This window comes from Varroa destructor, unplaced genomic scaffold (genome assembly GCF_002443255.2).
Source record: "Varroa destructor unplaced genomic scaffold, Vdes_3.0 BEIS01000003.1, whole genome shotgun sequence".
Taxonomy (NCBI): Eukaryota; Metazoa; Arthropoda; class Arachnida; order Mesostigmata; family Varroidae; genus Varroa; species Varroa destructor.
This window is the reverse complement of record NW_019211456.1, coordinates 31,222,000-31,239,932: the sequence shown is the minus strand read 5'-3', so window position 1 is coordinate 31,239,932 and position 17,933 is coordinate 31,222,000. Positions and strand designations below refer to the sequence as shown.

General features: G+C 39.5%; 1 protein-coding gene across 13 annotated transcripts in view; it reads left to right on the top strand.

Moving 5' to 3' along the window:
• LOC111246253 (uncharacterized) overlaps nt 1-17,933 on the top strand; it is a 96,886-nt gene that overhangs the window by 51,870 nt on the left and 27,083 nt on the right. For 5 of the 13 annotated variants that reach the window (XM_086985368.1, XM_086985370.1, XM_086985367.1 and 2 more), the window contains exons 2-3: nt 5,886-5,999; nt 14,708-14,939. In XM_086985368.1, the coding sequence (XP_086841494.1) occupies nt 5,943-5,999; nt 14,708-14,939 (289 nt within the window). In that variant the 5' untranslated portion in view covers nt 5,886-5,942. Of the gene's footprint in view, nt 1-441; nt 596-5,885; nt 6,000-10,205; nt 10,434-10,699; nt 10,814-14,707; nt 14,940-17,933 lie in introns of those variants that run through there. The other 8 variants (XM_086985372.1, XM_086985365.1, XM_086985364.1 and 5 more) reach the window with 4 other exon arrangements.

Here is a 17,933-nt window from a genome sequence, read left to right as displayed (position 1 = left end):
TTTATAAATCGAATTAAGTATATATATATATATATATATGTGCGTGTGTATATATATGAAAGCAATTATATAAAGCGACATATTATTCATACCAACGTAGTAGAAAAAGGAAAACATTTTTGAGGGCTCAATTTCTTGCACTGGCGTGTACCACTGCTGAGTAGGAGACATTTTTCAACATACGGGACCAGAGTGTTATTAAGAGATAGTTAGAAACAACAAGTCGAAAAAAATCATATTCGCTAATTATCATCGACAACAAAAAGAGGCAAAATCCAAAAAAAAAATTGTAAACTCAGAATTATTTATAAAATCCGCCTGCTATCATAATAATAATAATATCATAATAGGGACAAAGAAGTGACAAATTCTGCTCGTAGCGCCGTCGTCACTGTGTGCGGAACAACTCGCCTCCATTTGCTATCCTTTTAAGGAATCATAGGCTCGAGCTTGCAGAGCTGTCCCTTAGGTGATAGTTCGATGAATGCTTTCGATAGCTGTGCATAAACGTTGTGACACATCAAGATAAATTCTGAGAATGAACAATTGGCATCTGAAAAATCGTTTGAGAACGATCTACACGAGAAATTTTTTAGTGAGTATTTATCAGTGACCAAGTGAACGAAGGAGCGCACACTAAATAACATTAGAATAATCAGATACTTTTGGTTTCCGCTGGAAAATAATTATAGTATATATATATAAAAAGTATGTACTAGTCCTGAAGGTTCTCCAGTTCTCTGTAATGTAGCTTTTAGCTATTCATTTTGACCATTTACAAGGGGTATTCAGCTCTCGAAGGATTTATTTGAATTCATTCTCTCATACTCCAAGACAGCTTTGTTTTTTTCTAAAACAGCTTCTTTCTAACAAAGCATTTCAGCCACTAATAATTTCGATAATTTCATATAGAAATGCCCAAATCAATTAATCTAGTATTTTATATACTCCGTAATGGTACATAATCCCAACATCGGCTGGGGGCTGTTTAGAATCATATACACACTTCGATTTTTTTTTTTGATAACGGTGTCTTCTAGATGTCAACCACGCCTCATCGATAAACTTACCCATAGTGCCATAATATTGCGTTAATCTGCGTTGTATAGAGCCCACTGACACACTGTACGAAGTGAATTAAGAGGTGTTGTTATATATATATATGAGCCTTTGGCGTCTATTTTTTTAGTTTCCGACGTAGAGCATGACATTATTCGAAACGGCAGCATACACATAGGATATAAGTGTTATAGTTAAACGATACAATCGTACCTCATGAGGGGGGTTATTAGACTTCTGTTTTGTTTCGACAATTTATATTTATTCCTTTGTTAAGTGTGTTATTATGTTTAATTATAGTAATCAGAAAACTCATCCTCGACTCTAATACGTGATAACATATCGATTTAAGTGGTTTTCCTTAATCGTGCGTTGCTACATATTCATAGAGCTTCGAGACAATTCACAGACTAACTTAGAGAAGCAACTTACGACAGAGATGTCGCAAACATACTACCATTCTGTCAGACATACCTGGTCCGCTTATCTTTCTGATTAGGCCCATTTGTTGCTGCTATAAAAGCAGAACAAGATTCATCAATTTTAGAAAATTTCGAGAAATTTACTAACACTCTTAAGTACAAATAAATATACGGATGACTAGTAATACATTTACATCTAGATCATCATCATCATCATCATCATCCGCTAGATTGTGTGTCATCGTACGTAAATACTGCACATATCGGTAGACATGATAGCATGTCATTATCCAGGTTTCTTATGAATACACGGTTGGGCAGCTACCAGCAGTTCTGTTGGAACGGTTCTCGCAAAGCGAAACAGCTCCAGCAGTCTTTTAACAGAATATTAGGCGATCTGTCAAACTAGGAACTGCTCATGTGAATTAATCGTAGTTCACGAAAGGGGAAAAGATTTGGAAGCAAAAAAACGGAAGATTTTGGAGGAAGCCAGTGTGGGGGGCGGCAATGCTAATCACCTACCGTGAGGGGCCTTCGGGTGTGGGAAGTGAATTAGGCCATCGACCCGAGGCGACTGGCGTGCCTTCGCTACTTGCCCACCTATGCTCATAGAGTTTCGCTTGCTTGGATATTACTTTCTCACAATAATCAGCATCGGCGAACCTGACATGAATAAAACCCAGACCCAAGAAGGTCAACGGTCAAAGTTGGTCAGAAACAATTTGCGTATACGCATACGGCTACTCTGAGAACTGAGAAACGACGCATTAGAAAATGAACTCTAATGTTAGCATGACGTTCGTAGTTGAATCACGAGAGAAATATCAAAACGCTTATCCTGTTTCATGTTGAAAGCTCTGACCGCCATGGCCGCAGCGGAATTGGAATAGAAAATTGAAGTAGACGGTGAAACAATGGTACTGGAAAACAACTAAATATGATATGTGCTAAGTACTTTCTAAATGCCACCAGTGGGCAAACAATACTCATTTGTTTTTTCATTGCAGACGAAAGGATACTGATTTGTCTACATTCGTAGAGTGATAGAATGTCTACACATGCTGTATGCTCGTAGTTCTGTACGGCACCTTCTCTATTACCGTAGCACGGTTTGCAAGAATGAAAGCAAAGCTCTCGTTTTGTGAGAACTGGTAGGTCCGTGTTACCTAGAGCAACTGAGTAGGGGCTGCTATATAACGCTGAGGATAGCAAAAAGTTTGTCAAGTGGCTTATAGAATCCTTGTAGAAGAGAGTATTTGCGAACTTATAAAGCTAAAGTACGAAGAACGATGCAGCCAGCGCGTACCATCAGTTATAAAATCAATATTAAGTCGCACGCTAAAAAGAGATGTCCTGATCATTACTGACGTGTAAACTAAGATGAATTAAGGTGGCGATTAAGATGATAGAGGATATGCTTGCCTCTTACGTAGTAAATGGGAAGCTTTCAACGATACGCCAAACGTGCCCACTTTGGAAAAATGTATTAAGGATGGAAGATTATGATGTTTGCTTTGTTATGCCAACTCGTCGTTAGTGAAGACGCATTACTTTTTAATATGTTTAAGGTTGGGATATTGTGATATGCTGGACCTACAGCATGTCTAAAGTTTGTCTTTGAAGAGGTCTGAACTTGCCGTCTTAGACCTGCCTAACGGCTCATGTAAACACAAGAAAAAAATAGCTAACATTGTTCGAATCAATAGTTATTTAGTTCAGAATGAACACAGAATGAGGTAGTCATACTTCTACCGTGGCTGACTTGAATGAATACCTTTGTGAGGATGAATGCAGGTTGCCCTTAAAAAAAGACCATCATATTAGCAATTTTTGGTATCCAGTGATATAATTAGTCCAATGAACAATCTGTAAAACGTTTTCATATATTGAGATGATGAACTCTTATACTAATTCGTCGAACGTATGCCAAAAGCGATTTTAAATCTACCATATGAATTAATGAGAAAATTTGGAGCGGCAGTCTCTACAAGTTAAAAAAAAACCATGGAAGCAGCAGTTTCTGTCGACTTAACTCGAATTAAGGATATTGCGTTTGAGTAGTATCAACTCAATGGATTTCGTTTCAACCAGACTTGTTTGTCTCACCATTCCGGCTGCATCCGTACGTTTTTAACGTTCTTCCAGCATTTTGCTCTTTAGTGTAGCATACGGTGTGATCATCTGAGTTGATCCTTCAGCCGCTCCTTTTCGAATAGAGGAGCAACAGATCCGTTAGATATCATCCGTATGACGCGTCAGGTGTGCGTGGCGGGTACTTATGGGTAGTTTCCGCCGGCTGTCGACCCTCAGTTTCTCATTGACATATCATTGACTCGTTAACGGTGCCTTGTCCTCACCAGCAGCCACGTATTACTGACAATGGCGGTGGCACATTGTACCATGGCGGCATGACCTCTGAGTGATGCGTTGAGTCGGCAATTGCTCACAATTCGTCCCAGAACTGGCTGTCCGTTTCGATTTTTCTTGGCGAGCGTCAGTTTACTTCAGGGGTGGCCCCCCTCTTTAATTCCCCTCTCGATAATATTAGGAGAATACGAACCTACTCTGTGCGGGCTTCCGAATGTCTATCCGTGTCAGATGGTTCCGTTCGGTCCATACATCTTAACAGAGTTGCTTGCTAGCAAAATGTATCATGATACGTCGTTCCTCGGATGAACAGTTGAGAAGACGTCAACAATATAATAATCGCGGTCGAGTAGCAATACTCATAAGTAATTGGATAATAGTAAAAGTTGGAATGATCGTAATCGTGAACAAGCGGGCGTTTTAAGACGACGAATGCAGGCCGATTCGGCTTGACAAAGTAAACGAAGAGAGCGTACAAATTATCCATATAATAGAAGGGAATAATAGAGTACTAATTAATTGTTTAGTTAGATTTTTTCCTGTGATAGGGCAATGGGTAACTTGTTTTGACGTTAAACTTTAGGCCGCGCAACTTTAGGTCGAGATTCGGATTCGGGCGTAAACACTCTTTGTTTTTGACTGGAAGCTAGCTATTTTAAGTAGCAGCTGATGGCGTAACTACCAGACGTAAAGCTCGAAGAACATACTAACTAGGTTTGTTTCCTACTGACCGCTGCGATGCAAAGAACCGCAGTTAAGCTTGTTAGGAAGCTTTAACCCATTCCTGCAATAGAGCTGGAATAACGTAAACTTCCAGTGTAAATATATACTAAAATCACTTTAGAATGAAATCGATTTCCAAGGTTCGTTTGCTCCATAAGGTATCTGTGCAGCCTATTTCTGGTCCTATATTTATCCGAACCCATAGATGAACGATGAAATCTTGCAATGAATTAATAATTGCGATGATACAGGGCATTTCCATGTGGTCCTGATGCAGTTCAGGGACGAATAACAAAATAACAAGGCATAAGGCGTAATTATGTTTAATTTCTAAAAACAGGATTTTCACTTAGAATGACACGAGCAAAGACGTGCAATTCGATGAGGCCGTACGCAGTCATCTATGACGAATCGACTATTTTTGTTCCACTTAGTGGCTTCGATGCACATGTAATCGTGATAGGCGTCCGATTATCCACGAACAACTGCGTAGTTTTGTCTAGGAAGGCTGTGTAACTACATTTTATACATGCATAACTATACGCACGCGATTCCATGCAGTAAATAAAGTATATTCCTGTGACGTATTTCAGTTAGTTCTGAAGGACGTAAACTTGTACATCTTTCTAGTAGACTGGCACGAAGCGACCACCACCCTCTCTCGCACCGTGTCCACGTGTATTGGTCCTATACCTAACCTTCGGTTCTTTCGTAAACAAAGCCGCGGTAATGGGATTAAACGACGATTGTTATCGTATTAATTTTATTATTATTATAATTCGAACAAAAGTGTTGAATTGAGTTGGAGCGTAGTAGGATATTTCGATTATTACCATTATTATAGAGAGTATTAGAGCGTGCTCATGATAAGTAATATTTCGGTCGAAACATATGTCTAGCCTTAATACCGTTTTGTCAGCCTACTTGCTTATTCCAAATGACGTAATATTTCCCACTTTCACACACAACCTAGCAATAGTATCATAGTGTGACTTTTATGATCTATTGTAACCTAGCTGTAGGCGTACTTTTATGTGGCAAAGAGTCGCCTCTTTACGTCGCCATTAGCGCGCGCGCTGCCTCTAAACAGGACCAACAGACGTGGTTCAAGCTTCACTCAGGCTTCGAATTCACCTGGGCCTTACTATTGTTGTGGAAGTTCATATTTGTTGAAGAAATAACCCAGCGTATCGCCTAGAGCTACTTCTATCATTACTTTCGTCCCTAGTTTAAAAAAAATAATGGCGCGAACTTTCAAAAATTCTAACGGCTAACACTAACGACGTTCTCATTGTATGCACTTTTCATTTGCAGGAAGTGAAATTGCAAGGAACTGAGAATTGAATGTATATTATTGTATGACCGCCATCAATGTCCGTCATGATTGGGAATTCACAGTTCACATCAGATCTCGTTCGGCTCAGCATGGTAAAAATAAGAATAAGATTTCACATGTTTTTATAATCAGCATGTGCGGAATAATATTAAAGCATATTTTTTTGCATAATTCATAATCGGACATCGGTTTGTGGTAATTAAATTCACTTGTGGCGTTTTGTGACGGTAAAAAAATTACACTTCTTTGTATCATTAATTATAGACTATTTATTTTTTATACAGGTGTTATTTTGCCATCCACATGCAAATATTCATGAAGAGTAGTTAGAAAATCGGTATTTGTTGTTCATAATAAAACGAGATAGTATTGTTGCTCCGCCTGGTTAAAGAGTCAAAATCTATCGTACTTATATCGATCTACGCAAAAGTGGGAGAGTTGGAAACAATAGGTTGTCCTAAATTAGCTGTCAAAGCAGCGATCAGAAAAATCTAAACTATACGTTTTTCTGCTACGATTGTCGTAGATGAGGCAGTTTTGTCCTATTGAGATTACAACATATTACCGGTGAAGTGTACGGTTATTGTTGTAATTTTTCCTATGAATACCGTTATTTTCGTCGAGCTTTTTTTCAACTGGACAGGGTCAGTGAAGAACAAATTTTGTAAAAAAAATACCACGGAGCAAAAAGTTGCGAGTTTTCATGTTTACAGCCGAAAGATCATTACCTCATCAGCTACCATGACGGCTTCAGTAGTTTTTCAACTTCAAATAGTCACAAAGCTTGTATTTCATATGATTTCCACGATACTGATTTTCTATTCTGATCTCAAATATGTTCGAGGTGACTCCAGTGCGCAGGCCCTAAAAGGTTTCACAGAGTCGTAATCGCATCGCCCCTTAAAATGAATCGCTCATTAAAGTCGTATTCGGAGTAAGTCCGCCAAAGGACTCTGGACATGGACCATCATAAACCACATTACACATACACATAAAATGCTTACCCTTGAGAACTCCGAAGATACTATGTAGCCGGTATTTGAGTTCGAGTTCAGCTGACGAAGACCATGCACCATTTACGTCATGATCCTCCGTGTAAGCCTAAAGTATGTATGGCCAGTTGGGATCAGATAAGGTTCTCAACTAATGTATACAGGTATTCACAGTAGACTGCTGTATGTGGTCCTACGTGTCATCACCCAATAAGTCTATTTCCTCTAAAGTATACTCTGATGTGGTTGACTAAGGTGTCCAGATTCAGAAAAATTTTGATGGTTGTTTGTCGTAGCATTCATCCGCTATTTTCGATACCAGAAGAAGACGAGTTTTCTATAATAGAACAGCTTATTCATCATGGCGAAAAACAGTACGCCGTTTTCAAAACTTAAGCGAAGGCCAGCTCCTACCTAATCTTTTCGCGTCGGATGAACCTCCACTCTGATTAATAAGTTTTCTGACAAAAATACATTTTTGCTAGTGACCAATTTCTCTTATGACATGTATATGACACGAAATGTATATATGATCATTGTTAAGAATTGCAGACGTTTACTGTCACCGGTGTCATCGTGACACCCACAAAGTCTGGAAAAACACTCATCGTAGAGAAATCGCTCGTAAAGATCTATTCTGTGATTACAGAGTTGGATCATTTTTATTCGCTTTAAAATTCACCGCATGCTTACGACTTACATCCAATCCTTAATACAATGGTACGCGCACATTGTGCCGATTTCAAATAATCCAACAATAGTTGAAGGCAATAATTTCACCCGTAATAAACGCTGACATAGGCCGTTGTTATGGTTGAAACATCAGTCGATCACTGGATAGGTCTGAATTACTGTAAATATGACTCGTATAAGATGGCGGATACTGTTTCCATTTTTTATCCAACTCAAGTACGCTCATGGCTAGAAGTCATACTCGTGTTTTGTATTTTAACAATATTCTCTTTTTGTCAAGGAACCGAATTATGTCGTGTAGTTCAGAATTATTCAATAGCGATGTCATTTGCTTGCTATGCCCATAATCGTACCTGAAGCCCAATGTTGTTTCCAACGCCGATGTCAGTACGTTGCCGCTCTGTGAGCTCAGGAAACTTCCTCTAAATATTTAATATTGATCGATTCGCCTTGTCGAACTGCGAAGCTTTTGGAGTAATACGGGCTACCGTAGCATCGCCAGGAGCGCGGTGCTGAGCTTTGTTGCCGGCTTGCTGATGATCATTTCGAGCTTCGTCTCGCCGGGCGGAACGTTCGGACCGACTGAGACGGCTTTGGCAAGAAGACGACAATACTGACGAGTTCTTTTCCTCATAAACGAATCTTCATCGCTTTCGTCAAAGGCGAATTCCGTTACTACTATTTTTAGCTTCATCGGCTTAACAGAAATTCGAAGGTCCGAAGACCAAAGGCACAATACCCGTACCGTTTAATCACTGATTCGTTCTTGTACCTAGTCTTTCGTTGACTGATCGTCTCTCGACCTGGGCTATCGTCGTTCGGTAGAAGACTACGGGACCTATAATTAGGGTCATGCCGCCTCCGTTCTGTCAGTGTTCAAAGCGGAAAATTAAAGCTGTGTGCATAACGTGATGATTACACACAACCAGGATTTCAAGTCGATAATTTATTTACAAAGCTGGTTTGCCACTCCGTAACAGCACAGCCATATTTTGTACGCTGTGTGTGTTATTTCGTTGTGCGCTGTTATTGAGAAAACGTCCTTAGCCGTGTATTGGTGAGCAAATCGCTTTAAGCCTTGTACATTGGAGTTATTTTTTTGAAATTCATAACTTTAGTGACGTGAACTATGAATCAAGCATATGGATAGATGCATTCTAAATTAACACAGCCATACGAAAGGAGACCAATAAATACGGAAACTTACATTGGGCCCAATCGTGAAGCACGGTAAGATTTTTTGAAATGTCGGTGCCCGTTTGCCATTAGACACAGCGGATTGACAATAGCAAAGTGAGGTTAGCAAAAATCGTCAACCTCTAGGCCCGTACATTGGAGTCCAGTCTGTTCCTTCGATAGGTTAAACGAGGCGTATGGTTTCCCGGGAGACAGCGCGGCGATTGCATTCGTTTAAATTATGCTTGCATTATTTGTGTGGCTAAAACACGGGCAATTCCGACCGGATTCAGAAATACTTCAGGATTGTCACACACATAAACATTTTGCCGAACACCGAATTTGCCATCTGTGTTCATTTTTCGTGTTCTTTTTCTGCATCCACAACAAATACATTGTAGATCAAGCATCTGTCGCACATTATCAGTAGGCCAATCATTCCTGTTGTGAGAGCTTACTTGCTCTTCATCTCACGCTTAACAGACGTAATATTATTAGCAATAGACAAAACTTGATATTCCGCTTCAAAGCAGTGAGTGACTTTGGGGAGGCTTTGTATCAATACTTGTCACAAGTTGATGTTGACCTGTCATGTCAATAGCAATATCGAACAACCTATCTATGTTATGAAATTTGCCCGTCAACTCGGTAACTCATTGCGGGATTGTTTCACCTTTGCTAGCGGATGGAATCGTAGAATGTTTTCAGCTCGGCCCATATTGAGATGCAACTCTCAACTGTAATCACGACAATGCTCGATAAAGAAATGCTTCGTATTTTCGAAATTATTACCGTCGCACCGTTGTCGTACAGCGACATTTGATCAATTCTTCGAATTAGTCCTAACACGGCAGTGCTTCGAATTTAGTTTTTCAAAAAGCACCTGAACGATTAAAGTAGGATAATGCTCGGCCCTCGAAAACACCCTACAGTATTGCACCGCACTACAAAATAGAGATTTTAACGTTAGTTCAGTAAGTTCTTATTTAGATTATAGTTTTGTCTCAGTGGAGTGCGGACTTTGTGTCATCTTCACTTTGCGTAATAATAAACTGGCTATCCATACCTATTAAACTGCTATTAAGTAGGCTGTCATGATAACATACTACGCTCGCTTTATTCACCCTTCATAGGAATCACGGCTATTGTAAGATGTATTTTTCGTCACCACTATTTCCTATTTCTATCTCGTTATGAACGATACCGTTACTTGAGAGTTTTCGATGCTGTATTGAATCCAGCTTTTCTGGAAAGTCGACAAGCTGAACATGTTTATAACTGTGAGTGAGTACCACGCCGGAAGCAATTGGGAGTGTTTATGACGTTTAGCGTTGCCCGCAGTAACAAACTAGATAGCAACGATGAAGAGGCCTATTAGCGTGAATCGCCAAAAAAGAACGCTTCGACCAGTATAGCCAGAAGCGACTTCTCTTTCGTGACTACTTTTGGGAATCAAAAGTCTACCCATGCTGCTACATAACTGTGCTTTTATAGTGTGGCTTGTAATGACGCTATTTTATAGCGTCATGTTCTAAACGTTAAGTTGATGTTGAAGGACCTTGTCGTAATCGTTCTTGTGATGTCGAAATTGGGAATTTCAGATTACTCTGTCACCAACAGTTACATAAAAAAAGTTATTGATGCACGAAACGGCAAACATAACGTGTACGTATTATTTTTCAATTATAGTTGGCAAAATCAGTTCTTCTGATTAACCGGTGATTACTGCTAGCCTGGATGCAATTGTCTGTCACAGGTAACATAATATACATTTCCAGAGATGTTTTATTTCTGGTGCTTTTCGCGGGAAGACCTAAAAGAAATAGTTACGTTAGATATCCCACGAATTATGATATCAATGTATCATTTTCTTTTCGGTCTCTTTTATATCTATTATGTATTGGTACTCATCTGCAGATTGAGGCTACTTCATTTGTTTCATTCTGATGGCGAGCCGGCGGCACTTTTTCACGTCAACATATCTTGCGTGGTGTGGTATTGGTCGTGCATACAATCCATCAAAGCGAGGCTACAAGCATACACGGGTAAATTAATACTCCATTAGTAAGCTGGTAGTAGAGTAGTCGCGACAAAGGAGGCGATAGTCTTCTCAAAAGAGTGCCGTATTAAATCCCCCTCGTGCTTTTTGATCACGCATATTTTCGTTTAGTAAGTTGTCACTGACATATTACCGAAATTTTCGATTATGTGCAACGATTCAGTTCAGTAAATTAACAGGCGAAGAAATTTGTTGTCGGGCGGCGATCACTACAGCACAGTGTAGCCCATCGAAGCCGCCGAGCATGAAAAGGCTATCGGCTGCACTTCGTTGATGGCTTTCTAAATGGCCAGACATTTTTCGTCATTCATTAAAACCGCTTGCCTCCAGAAACTAGTTTAAGACTCAAGCGAACTATGCATTTAGCGTTTGTACTGCTGACAAGGGACACACGAGCCAGGAAACTGCTACTTACCAAGTATCAGTTCGGCGAGTTCCATAAAGGGAAGAGAAACGAAGACATGAAGGAGGAAACCGGAGAGGAGCGAGGCTCACCCCTACACCATCTCAGATACGGTGAAATTCCTCGGGGTTCCTTTTTCTTAAAAATTCTATCGAAAAATTTACATATCACGCAACCTTTTTCTTTGGCGTCGGGCATTTTTGGAATCCATTCATCTGTGTCGGGAAAGTCCCTCTGCGCACCTCAATCTCGTCTTTCTCCTCTTCGAAGCCGGCGTCCTCCCTAGAGGCTTGCACAACCGTATCTACGAGCCTTGCCTACAAGTGTCACTCGCAGACTTAGCCATTCGAAGCTGCTAGTGACCGAATCCATGGCTAGTAAGCATCTAAGTTAGACCAAATGTCAGCTGGCCTTTCTTTTTTATATGTCACATATTTACACCTGTCCCTGGCTTGCAGTGTAGTCCACGTAAATGGTCTAAATTTGATAACAAACATTTGAAAATATACGCGTACAACGTTGCGAAGACAGAACCTAGAAAAAAATCATTTTATTACACCCAAAATATCATTAATCGCAAAACAGCTTGGAAACATGTCTGTATTGCATCGAGGTCGCACTCAGGTTGAGACTGAGCTATCGGGTCCAATTGTACGTAGTTGACGTTGCTCACATTAATAGGATAGATTTTTTTCTTTGACATCGCAAAAACAGCTTCCATTAAACTCAAATAAATTTAATATTTCTCATTTATTAGTTGAAGGCGAATTGTATTAGGCTAGTGAACAATGTACGGGATGACGTTTCTGTCATCGATTAAAGAGAATCGATTTATTTGTCGGTTCGCTTTAATGATACACATACAGTTAAGGGTTGAGTGGTATTGCATAGTATAGAATACATACAAATTGGTAAATTAAGAACTGGGAGTTACTTAAGGAAGTACGTATAGATTTTCATTACCAATCAGTAGAAAATTACGTCTTAATGTGCTCTGCAATAAACGAAGGTAGACGTACGTTTGGGTTTAATAATACTGCTTGTGCTGCGTTTCCAAATAAATGCGGACGTTTTTCAATTAGCAAGGGTCAATAAAGGAGGAGATGCTGGAAAGAAAACTAAAAAATCTGTCTTTAAAATTGTTTCTTCTTTAAACTCGAGGAAATGGCAATTATGCTATTTTTAGATAATGTAACAAAATTCAAAAATAAAGTGCTCGCTTTTCGCCATTTGGCGATCTATAACACGAGACTGGGAGTCATTGAAGTTTCATTACACGCATTGTATTGGGCTAAACGCAGAGTGGAGTAGATAGTAATCCGAAGATAAGATTCGGATCTTCCTAGCTAACGTCGGTATCTGCGACTTAATAAACCACTCAAGTAGTTCTAGCTTCATCTCTATGCTAGCCATATATACTTGCTGATCGAAAAAAAATACTTAGTAAAATAGAGTTCAGATAGTCGATTTCACTCATAAGGCACTGCTTAGCTCATTGCATGAGAACAGGTTGATCTCCATATGGGCGATACTCTACTTCAAGTAAAGTAAGTACTTCAAGTGAGATAGTATTTAAATTAGACGTAAGCCATTAGTGGTTGGTCATTCTGCCCTTATGAATCTCGTCGTTCTAGTTATCACACAGAAACCCACTGGGAACGAGAATTTACCTACGGTAGAAGTATCCGCTAGTTAAGGTATTAAGGGCAAATCATCTATCGGATTTGTGAGCATCTAATAAATCGATCCTTTCATTGTTTCCATGGTTCCCGATAACAAAAACGACAGGTAGATTTTCAGCAATCATTTGAGCTATTCCATGGCACATTCATTTGTCTCTTTCTAAATGCGTGACCAAGATAGGAACGCCAAATTGGTAAGGTCTGCGTTTCTCGATATACCAAACCCTGTACAGCCTATGTGATTCTATGAAAACGAATTTTCGACTTACTAAGGTTAAACCTATTGATTATACGCTTGTGTGTAATAATACTACTAGGATCGAAATATGTGGTAGCCTTTACGAGAAATATACTAGAGGGTTCCATGTATCTGATGTCGCCCTGAACATGAATCAGTTTAGACATAACCGGTAATATACACGAACCGAGGTTATCGGTCAGGTATCGTTGTGTGTGTCTAATAATGACGCAATTTTAGTATTAGAGATTGTAATTGTTCAAGTGGCATAGTAATTTAGTATTTTATTACTGAGAATAAATAACACTGTTGGTCATGAGGATGCTACGGTCAACCCGGCATCAAACGTTTTGCTAAAAACAAAGCACACAGGTTCTGTTGCACGAAGGTATCCCTTTTCGTACATCTTTTTGTGTCTATTAATTGTGCACACGTCCATCTTTGTAGTTCTCACCTGAGCTTTCGTAGACACAAATCTACCAGGACCGTGCTGTATTTTTTCTGGCAGTCTACACATCGCTACAATTGTACCTGCTGTAGTCCGCTGTCATGTTATTTACCTATCACGTGCAGGTTATTCCTTAAAACCATCTATTATTAAAAGCTGCTGTGCTGGTACTAGCTGGTATTACAACCAGGCGATGGTACTAGAAATCCTGCTTCTTTTTTGAGTTTTACAACCCGATCAAGGTGCAACCACATGATCCTTCTAGTAGCCGTTTTCTGCTGAACCATCTGAGTGGTACCCAGGAACACTGTACCTCCATGATAACTCCATAAATACCCTAAAAATGTTCCGCAAAACAAATAATCGAGTGCCCACAATGCTTCGCGTATAATAGACATGCGCGCATTTCTCATCCTGAAACACATATGTATTAATGACAAAATATCATTAAACAAGTCATACCAAATATATCTAATATCTAAATAAAATAAGTTAACAGCAGAATAGTTATCTGCCGCATATATATGTTGATGTACCGCAGTAGAAAATCGGCGGAACTAGGTCAGACGAGACATGCTTTGAATGAAGTGTGCAATACTTTCGGTACAGCCATAAAGCTCTTGGAGGAATGCTTCAAGGAGGAATCATCAAGGAATGCTTATATTCAACAAAATGTTGATTCTCAAAAATATCGAACTTGTTTGAAATCTGAATAGATGATCCAACGAGTGATTAATGATCCTTTCAGGCAAGTTTCTGAACGAGTCGTATAATTTCATCCCGTTTTAGTTAGCGATACATCTCCATACATAAGTTCCATGTTTCATCTGTAACTTTCTGCCTTCGATTATCTCTATTTCTTATCGTTTTATGCTTGGCCATGAGTTAGCCAGATCAAGAAAGGACAGGTCTAGGCCCCATAATCCTAATTACGTTCATCACGGTCCTACCAACAATTACATTGATACTGTGCCTTCGTCGCACAATTTATACTATCAAAGTACGTCCTACAGACAAGTCGTTGAGCTAATCTGTGGTCTTTTTTGTGTCACGCTCAAATTTAATTGACTTTTGGTTTGTACTGACTCTGTGTTGTTGTTCTATCACAGGATGGTGATTCCGACTCTGGACGGGACGACAATATGGTGTCTTCTTTGGTGACGCGGCCGGGTTTATTGCAGTACGACGACCCGGCAGATGCCGTTACCTATGAGAATGGCGACAATAACGACGACGACGACGACGACGACGACGACGAAGACGACGACGACGAAGACGACGACGACGAAGACGACGACGACGAAGATGATGATGACGATGACGACGACGAAGATGATTACGGTTAGTAATGAGGAGAGTGATCCTATATTTAATTGCAGGGTTCATATGTAGAGGAAAACAATGGCTTGAGAGCGCAAGACAAAGGCGAAGTACTGAGCTTGACAGCTTGCAGACAGTTGGCAAGACAACAGCAAGTATTAGCTGGGCATATGAAGTCATGCGAACCTTAGTAAACTAGATGGGTTGTGATCAAGTTCAGCAACATTTCACTACATAAAATTGTCAAGTTAATTTGCTTATGGATAAAATCATTTTAGCTTGGCAAATGGTTAGATACTGTTTCATTAGAAAATCATTGAACATCAAAATACAGCCCGTAAAAGCTAAACCGCCGGTAAGGTGTGAATTTTATTTAAGAATACTAGGACTGAGTATCATGATTAATTATTGTGCCAACAGTGCCAGCAAACCGTGATCAAGGAATTAGCCTTTCTTTCACTAGAAAGTTACTTTACCAGAAAGTAGGAATCCAAGCGCGTGAAAGATAACTAAGATGTAGGTTTATAATATCAGTCCGCATAATTTCCAATAGATCTGTTGGATTTAATAACTTTCCAATGAACTAACAACTGCAGATAAGTTCCTGTCTAAATTTAAACAGAGACTGCGATTGATAGGAGCCTAATGTTAGAACGGTACTTGATAATAAGTCGGCATCGAAGCTTTATATAACTGATATAATTGCGGAGCGGCTCATAGAGAATCGAAAAGAAGCTCTTCACGAATAATTAAACATTAGTTGGGTTCGACATAATACTTTTCCTTATTCAAAGCTAGCATGAGTAAAACGATGATTTCAACCGTAGCATTTTTCAAGCACATCACGGATTTATCCATATGTTACTTAAATGATAAGCGATGCCATATTCGAAGTCATGAAACCCGAATAACGGCTTTACTATTCATCGCCGCTCATTATCATTGTGCTATGCCGTCAGAAATCCACTAAATTTTATTTAACAATTTCCACTTATATTTAAATTTCCACTTACCAATTTTATTGGAAGTACATTTCCCGCTTACGGGGTGCGCATTTCTCTGAATGAATGGAGAATATTTTTTTTTTTGTATCCAATACGTTTCTTCTAAATATCCAACCCTTCATTTGTTTTATTCATATGAAATGTGTTACAAATGCCGTAAAAACCGGGCGGCTTTGATCATTACAACTTATTAATGGCGGAAATTTGGAATGTCCATTCCAAAAAGTGTTACAACTTTGTCACGCAGGGTGACAAGAGGACATGCTTCATTCGATGCTATATAATAAGTACCTTTATAATAAAAAGACATTGTTGAAGAGATTTCTGTAACGGTGTCAATGGAGAAAGTTTATTCGTATAAAAAATAAGCCAGCGTGTAGACTCGGGTTTCGGCTCGCATAGCTCTGTCATATACCTATGTGAATTGTGGGTAATAGCAGTAGTAGTGGCTATGAAGGCGCTCTGTATACCATTCTGCTTCGCGTAACTTAAACTTTAGGTAATCTGTAAAAAGCTAGTTAGTTTATTATGCATCTCCGCTGTGCAATTAATTCTTATCTTATACGAAATGATGAATGACACAGGAACTTATCTGTACTTTAAGGCGATTATCATCTGTTTGAGTTCAAATTTTCGTTTAGGCAAAGGGTTTCTTGTTGCTATTCCGTAATTTTTTCATCATTTACATCAGAAAAAAAAAAGCTGAGATAGGGATACTATTGGCCGTTGGTTAAAGCAAGTATTGAATTCATGTCTCCACGAACGCGTATGCTTACCACCCTGAGAGACATAAAGGCGGTCCAGGTTCGAATCTCGATGGAGGTACGTTTTGATTCGTCGGTGAAAATCTAAGTAATAGAAAAAGTGATAACAGTAGCAATCTTCCAACTGACCCAATTTCTCCAGACTGTTTGCCTTAAGCTTTCTTAAGAGGCTTAAGAGATAAAACGGCTATAACAACGCCTTTCGAAGAAGGGACCACTGAAATTCAGCGATGGAAGAAGTTCAGCATCAGTTAAGCCATATTCCCTTTGTTCATTAGGTCCTTATACGTCGACGCAGTTTTCCTAAGCACATACCAAGTGCTGAACTTAGACTCGTTCGAACTTCATAAGGTGAAGTAGAAGGTTCCCGTTGGAGACAAATGGCGCTACCGTCGTATTGCTGATTGTGTTTAACTGAAATTTTCGAGGATGATTGCTTTAATTATTCGGTCCGTTTTCGTACTAGAAAAAGTGATTCCATAAAAAAAATGTTAGAGAAATTAAACGTGGAGTAAGTATTACTATTATCTCGTTTTGCTGTAATCGATTCAAACAATAAGTTTTGCCACGTACAGCTACGAGGAGCGTACGACGACGTATTGTAGGTACTCCTTAAGATTACGGTGTAATTGACCAAAAGCTGCTGCACGGCTAAGGGCAAGCCAGATGACCGTTGTCATTCGCTTGTACATGCTAAGAAAAATCGAAAACGAAAGAAAGTAAACCCCCATAGACTAAGCAAGTGCAAAAAAAATGCATTTTCTTGCTTGTACGTTAAAAAAAAAAAGTCATTTTTATACAAGATCGTTACCGGCGCTGGAAAACTGATTTTTTTAACATAGTCCTCAGCCCAAACCAGAATAGATTTCTCCAGTTCGATGCCACGAAGAAATATCCTTAGTTAAAAGCTGCACCTCTGCACATGGTGTGATAAGTGTTACACTATGAGTTACTCCAGTTCCAGGAAAGCGCTACGGGGAAATTGTTACGCAAAGCAACTCATGCGTCTGACCTAGAAGGTGGCAAGAAAATTCTGATTTGGCAAGGGCACCGCCAAATGATATTGCCGCATGTTGCTTCGCTAACCCAGTTAACTCCAACGAACCTCTAATAGGAGGCTCTGCCTCAGCGGGCGTACAGCCCAAGCATTCCTTTATCTACTACTAAGCAAATGGGTAAAAGCCTTAAGAAGCGAAGGTCCACACACTGATGAAAATGTGTTCACTTCTGTGAAAGTTACAATACGA